Here is a 7,500-nt window from a genome sequence, read left to right as displayed (position 1 = left end):
GAGTAATGTAAAAATACAGTTTTGAAATATATTTTTGAGTAATTAGTTCACCAAAATCATCAGTATTATAAAATCTCTTTCAATTATACTTCTGAACAGGGCTTACTGAACTATAGATACAGAATCATAACGTTGCAATAAAATAAATCTACATAGCCACCTTCTTTCAAATTCTTCATTGCACTTTCTTTAAGTGAAATAGCATAGTATTAAATACTTAATTTTAGTATTTTATAATATTTTCATAATTAAACATTTATGTTTTGTTTCTGCTTTAAACGTATTTTATTTTTTATCCAGGAGCAAAATATAATATACTTAGCTGCTAAGTTAATTAACAGCTGATTGAATTGGAAGATAAGCTTTTCATTGGTTCTGCTTATGTTTCCTAGATTTTGTTATTGTTGAAGATCTAACAGTATTGTCGTTGCTAAAATGTAGACATCATCATTTTTTAAGAAATATTTTTTAAAATGTCATAACTTTGTATTCTTGAAATATTAATCTTTTTGAATGAAAGTCTGAATTTTTACTAAAGCGCTTTTTTTTCCCCAAGAAAATAACCTTTATTTGTCTATAGCGTTTTAGGCATTTTGTTTAAATAAGTAAAAAGTAGTAACATATACTTAATAAACAAGTTAATTTTAATTTACTTAAAATTGTCACTTGTTTTAATAAAAGTGTCATTTGCTATAACAGATACCCTTCCCCAAATCATGTTTTAAAAGACACCCTGTTTCAGTTTTTAAAAATTGAAAATATTCATGTGCTGTTTCAATTTTTGTTCTTACATATTCAACTATATCCTTCATATTTGTCATTTTGATTTATTAGGCAATCTTAGCATTAAAGACTTTAAGCAAAGCAGTGCTGGTTTTCAAATGCACTATGCATGGTGCCCATGATGAATTAATTCCACTAGAGCACAAGAGTTATCATTATTTAAATGCTAGTTTCTTTCAGAAGTTTTAAATCACAGTCAAGTTTTCAAAATCCGAATTTAACTAATATTTTGAGGTAAACGTATATGGTTTCTTGTTACATATGTTTTCTTAATATTTAACACTTTTTTGTGTGAATCTGCATAGAAATATTTGATGTTTGATACTGATGATTGATAAATGATTAAGGAAGCATTTAAGAATATTTGTTTTTAGTTTGATGGTTTACATTTCTTAAAGTGTCATATTCAGAACTCTTTGAATTTAATGTTTGTATTTGATTAAATAAATTGGACACTGGAATGAATCAGATATTAGACATAAAGTGTCTTTCAAGGTCACTAATGATTTTATTTAAGAAAAGTTCACGAAATAAATTGTTGGAAATGTTTTATATGTACTGTTATTTGCTCTTAGTTTTCTGGGAAGTCATTTTTTTTTCATCCATTTGTTTTGATTAAATAGTAAGACTCCCCCACCAAAATGAGAATTAATATTAAGGCACTAGGATTATAAAACAGAGTGTCTGATTGTGTAGATTGCAGAGTGTGGTTCAAAGTGGAGGCTATTTTTATCTTCTTTACAATCTTTGACATATATAGACAGATTGATCTATCTTTCTATAAATATATATGTAATACACATATTCATATGCACACATATAGACATGGGAATGTGGAGTGGAAAAGAGGTAGGGAGCATAAGAAACAGGGAGGGAGAAGAGATGAGACAGAAGACCATAGAGAAAACTTGAGTAAGCAACAAGGACCAATAGTGTCCCTGGTGGTGGCTGAGATAACACAATTAACTATACTTGCCCAGGTCAAGTTTCAAACTTTTGAACATTGCAGCAAATATAGAATAGGATATGTGCAGGTTTTTGTTATCACTCTGGCATGTAACTATCTCACATGATACTGTTTTATACCAATAGAACCTATAACTCTATGAGGAAGAAATAAAAACAACAAGCCTAGCATTCAGTACTACCCTATCATAAAGTAAGGAGGTCTAATTGAGCTATGTCTTTATATCCTGCTATTTGTACAAATAAAAGACTACATCTTGATGCAAAATAAACACAAAAGCACTGTTGTGACTATAACAGGGAGTCATATACTAATTTATATAATAAGTGGTTGTGCACGCTTTATTCAAGATTATGGCTGCAAGAAATGGCATGAATTGCTGGGTGTGTTTAATGCTGGATTATAGCAATTTGAAACATGTCAAACACATGGCTAATGCCTCATGCTTCACTCATTCTTGCGTAAACCTGCATAGCCACCATCCATTATACCCTTGGTAACAACACAATTCTGCAAGTAAATATTGTTACACTAAGTAACCTTTCAATTCAAGTTGTTTAGGAAGAGAAAATGCAATCTTGTGCAGTCAGTTCCAGTGTCAGTTTAATGTTTCAAAAGGGAAGTGGTGTAGAGAATAAGTATCTGTATAGTGACTTGCTTAAAAAAGAAGAAAGAAAAAGGAAGGGAAAGAAAACTTAATGCAGGGGAGAAAAGTAGAACTGTATTGTTTGAGTGCAAGATCTGAAGACTTATTTTCTGATGTGGCTGAAAAGTTGTGTACGATGAAAGACCTAAAGGTTTAACTTACAGTTCAGACAAACATTAAAACAGGGAGTCCCAGATTCATCTTTCCCTTTAATGATCTGGAATTTATTTTCACTGATTTTTGTAAAATGTTTGTGATGGGATTGAGAAGAATGAATAATTTAGTTCGGTATGTTTGGGATCACAAGCACATCCACTCTGAAGGAATATGCTGAATTTATTATTATTTAAAATATACTTAAAAGTAAACAGGACTTCACATTGTACTGGAAATATTTCCTATAGTGGAAAATAAGTGGAAGTGTTACCAAGAGAAACTTAGTAAATGCTAGAAATAATCTACATTGTCCTTGAAAAATTCCTCCTTTATACTGGACATCCAAGCTTTTTTCTTTAAGTGAAATGTACAATATAATCATCTAATTACAAAATCATCCTTCTTTTTTCATGTAACTGCTAGATCAGATACTCCTTTTTTTGTAGAGCAAAAAGTGCTATCACTGCTATAGTTTTCTTAAGCATTAAACTCTTAGATGATTGAACTTAAAATGTAAATCACAGTTTATACTGTAGGGTTTTATAAAGTCAAAAATTCCACAAGGGATAATAATAAAATCCTTTAGTTAACAGGAATTATAAGTTTTGTAGGTCTTTCTTTGTAATTGTAATAAAGATTTAGACACATGCCTCTTTGCTTGTTGATTATTCTTAATTATTTGATGGCCTTGATTATAACACAGTAATACCTGTAAAATTATTTAATTCATCCAATTGGTCCTGAGATTTACTCCCCAAAGTTTAGTAGTAAATGCTGCACCTGTCTGCTACATTTGAAAATATAGTGCTTTATTTTTATTCCTTGTGTTGCTAACTCTTTCCAGAAACAATAAATATTTCAAATAATTTAGGCGATGAAATAAAAGCACACATATATACATGTATTCCAGATATGTTGTCAAAAGTAAAATTTAAATGCAATATGTAGAAATTATGCCTGTTTCTACAGTTGGAGAGGATTGAAATTATAATTTTCATATAACTAGTAAAGGCAATCAGACCTTTTCTCTGAATATTTTAAACATTGTGCATGTAAAATTTATGCCTAATTTGAATACTTATTAGCTGCCTAATCTCAGAAAGGAGTGTTAGCTTTGTTTTTTTCCCTATAAAATCCATCACTGTGTATCAGTTTTAATTTATATGATTTTTTTCTTTGTTAATGTTCAGTAAGATGTTTAGCAAAATCTATTTGTTTATAAACACATTTGGCTCAAAAGTTGTTTGCTGTAATTACAGCAATTACTTCCTTTATAATCATGTTTTCCGTTGTATTTTTTAAATTATCAAAACAGCTTCATGTTGTATATGTAGTTTTTGTTACACTAACTTGCTTTGCTAGTCCAGCTATTGACGTTTTTTTCTAAATCAGTATGTCTTTTTTTTTTAAATGGACTTCTTAAGAGTAGGAGAAATAATTTAACAATTTAGGCTTTAATGAAAGTATCTGTTAAAACTATTATAAACATTACTTTTAACAATTTTAATATTGGTATTCCAAAATGTATTTTGGGTGTGTCTGTGATTCTTTTTGTATCTAGTGTTTATTTGTGTGCATCACATTTTAAAAGATAACTGGAGTAAACATTTCTCCATGATAGGAAGAGAGAGTAAGCTTGCATTTGCTTTATAATAAATGGATTTCAAAATTTTAAATGGACAAAGTATTAAAATATAGTCAAGTTTAAAATATTGAAATCATATAAAAAATTAGAATGAGTGACAAGTTTAATGTCCTTTACTTTAGGTTAAGTCCACTGTCTAGCTGGTATTACTGTTAAAGTCACAGCATAGCCAGGTTGTTTCTGAAATTCTGTACGTAGAAGTAAAGCAGAGAAGTGTATCCATTAGGTTATGGCATAGGATTCAGAGGTCTTTGAGAGCCAAAACTGATCGTTCTAAACCACAGATTCAGGATGTACTATGAAATTCTGGTTTGTAAGAGCACATTGGTTCTTTATTTACTGCAAGGATTTCCACTGATCTTGGCAGGACATCTCATTGCTATCCTGAAAGTACAGTATATTTATGCAGTGAAAATGATAAAACATTTATTACTGTAGAGAAGGTAATATGCATAATTTATGCTGTTTTTAGCACAATCATTAGTGATATTCTTGATAGATTTTATTTCCAGCTTTCATATCTTATACATGCCTGGAAAATTAATTTTATATCTTTCATTTATTTGCCTATGTTAAAATTGAGTTTTAAGTCATCTTCAAGTGAACAGTTTGATTGCTGCTCATGCATAAGCTTAATTACTTCCCAGGAAGGACAGTATTAAATGTTTTAAATGTCAGAAAAATAAATGAATATGAGCTGTTTGATTAAAAAAATAGGCAATATCTGACGTGTTTGCAGCAGGAGCTTTTTCTTAAAATGCCTCCAAGGCAAAATTTTATTTAGTCACAAAAAAAGAAACCCATTATACTATTTATCATTGGTTGATACCATATGATTTGTAACACCCTTACAAAATTTTAATTTTGTATGATTAGCTGTGCATCATTAAACAACAGCCTTGCATAAGATGTGCTGTAAAATTTTGACAGAATCAAGATAGTGAATATTTAAAATAAGGCTGTATAGTCATCCATGGTTGTCAAAGGTAGATAATAGGAAACAGAACAGACTGTGCAATCGTGCCTTCTTTTAAACTGGTTTTATAGGTAGATTTTAAAATGTGGTCATTCATAAATGCTATTGACCATGCTATATGCCTGGTACGTTACTTTGGCTGTTAAATGTAACCACACAAAAATTTCTTATAGAAACCATAATTTCAATGATTAGCATCTGGATGGAAGCTGAATTTGTATTGCTTTCCTTGGTAAATGACTATTCAAGGCTTCCCCCCACCCCTTCTAAAGATGCTGTCTCTGTAATTGGCAGAGAGGGACATCTTGATAATGGAAGTGTGAAGGTGTAACGTGTGTTAATTGATACTTCTTAATCACTTTTAGGTATTAAGTCATGATGCAGGAATCTGCGACAGAGACAATAAGCAACAGTTCAATGAATCAAAATGGAATGAGCACTCTAAGCAGCCAATTAGATGCTGGCAGCAGAGATGGAAGATCAAGTGGTGACACCAGCTCTGAAGTAAGCACAGTAGAACTGCTGCATCTGCAACAACAGCAGGTAAGTTTTGTTTTCCTCAGTACTTCCTTAAAACAAATAAGCTTGTTTTCTTGAATATGAAAAATGTATTCATAGCAAATTGAGCATGTTGTGTTAAGCTAAAAGAAGCTAAGAATTTATTGTTATTTGGAACATGATTGAAGGATGAGTAAAGCTAAGATTTTCATATTAGTTACGTCATACCAGTACCAGAGTACCCTTCAGGTGTCAGGATATTAATTAAACTCATAGGATGATTTTTGGAAGGTCTGTAAAGCTTTGTAACAAATATTTTATAGCTTATAGTTTACTCTCTTACATTGTGCTGCAGAACGTGATACTTAGTTTTCCACCAGAGGGCCACATTACTTGATACTTGCTTATACAATGAATTTCTTCAAGTCTGAGCTAAGGTGAAAAGGACCACAAGGACTTTTCACAAGACAGATGCCTGCCTGTGATAGCTGCAAATATTAGCTACTAATTAGTTGAAATCTGCTGAGAGATTGTAAATCATGTAAACACTACGATCTGTTGCTGTTCTTGAAATTTATTCCAAGATATTTTGAATGTAGACCTTTCAATAACATTAAAGAGCACTTTTTTGTGTTCTCCTAGTGTCTCATAAAATACAATATTCTCTTTCTATCTGGAAAAGTAAAAAATACAAAATAAAGATACACTTTTAAGTAGTCTGTTATTCATTTTATAAGATAGAATCATTTTTCCTGATTTTGTAAAAAAAAAAAAAAATTTTCTTTTCAACCAAAAAACAGCCACTTCATTCTTCACTGACTCAAGTCTGTAGAAACAGTGACAGAGAAAAGGAAGCTTTGTAAGCATATACTTATATTAGGCCAGAATGAGTACACTTGTTTGAAAATAAGTTTGTATTTGTTTTAAAATAAACATTATTTCTTTGGAACTCTGGATTTCACTCGAACTAAACACCTAAAAATCATTAAAATTATATCCATTAAAATAATGGATTATTACTGCAACTGTTTCAATTTATGTGAAATAATTCACATTTTAAGGTGGTATATAATGAGAAAGAAAGCATCTCAAAAATTAAAGCAAATGCCCACACTAGAGTAAAATTTAATAGAAACGTTATTTTAAAAAATACAGCATTTAAAAAGTTACATGGATTGAATAATGTCTTAACCTTTAGGCACTGTTTTCAAGAATAATCTTTTATAAGAGCTACATATACTTTTAAATGGGCTATTTATTATTTTAGAATTGTCATTTTCTTCTCAGACAATAACTATTAGGAAAACAATTTATATTTTATTTTAACAATCATAGGAATTAAACGCCTACCACAGTCCCAGGATTCGTTTATTTTACAGATAACTTTAATAAATGCAGTTTTCAGGACAGCCCTTTTCTGCCTTTAGTGTATTTGCAGGAAATATCGCACCAGTGGAATGCTGCAATATTCCTACTAACTCCCCTAAATAAGAGTTCTAAACATTTTTAGCCAGATTCAATTTTGCCTGCAAATCCAGTGGATTGCATGTATAAAGGCAAGTAAAAATAATAATCTAAAATGAACATTGCAGTTCCATATCAATAGATGATAGGTTACGAAAAATGCCAAGAAATGTTTATTTTCATAGTTCCAATTAGATCTTAAATAAACAGAAAATGAGTAAAATCATAGCTATAGATTTTAGTACTCTGGAGGCATTTTGATTAGGTCTGTAAGGTGTGTTTATAACCTGAGTTTGAAGTTTACTTTTTTCTATGCAGTTCTTTATGTAAACCATAAACAAGAGTAAATACAAAAGTTATGCCCT

The 7,500-nt window shown here is 30.5% G+C and overlaps 1 protein-coding gene across 1 annotated transcript in view; it reads left to right on the top strand.

Moving 5' to 3' along the window:
- The window catches only part of FOXP2 (forkhead box P2), a 586,718-nt gene that overhangs the window by 323,148 nt on the left and 256,070 nt on the right, over window positions 1-7,500 (top strand). The window contains exon 4 of the mRNA XM_032275664.1: window positions 5,539-5,716. Within this exon, the coding sequence (XP_032131555.1) occupies window positions 5,549-5,716 (168 nt within the window). The 5' untranslated portion in view covers window positions 5,539-5,548. The remainder of the gene's footprint in view (window positions 1-5,538; window positions 5,717-7,500) is intronic.

Source organism: Sapajus apella, unplaced genomic scaffold (assembly GCF_009761245.1).
Source record: "Sapajus apella isolate SASKATOON/1434 unplaced genomic scaffold, GSC_monkey_1.0 scaffold7, whole genome shotgun sequence".
Taxonomy (NCBI): domain Eukaryota; kingdom Metazoa; phylum Chordata; class Mammalia; order Primates; family Cebidae; genus Sapajus; species Sapajus apella.
Note: the sequence above shows the minus strand (reverse complement) of the source record. Positions and strands in the feature narration are given on the sequence as shown.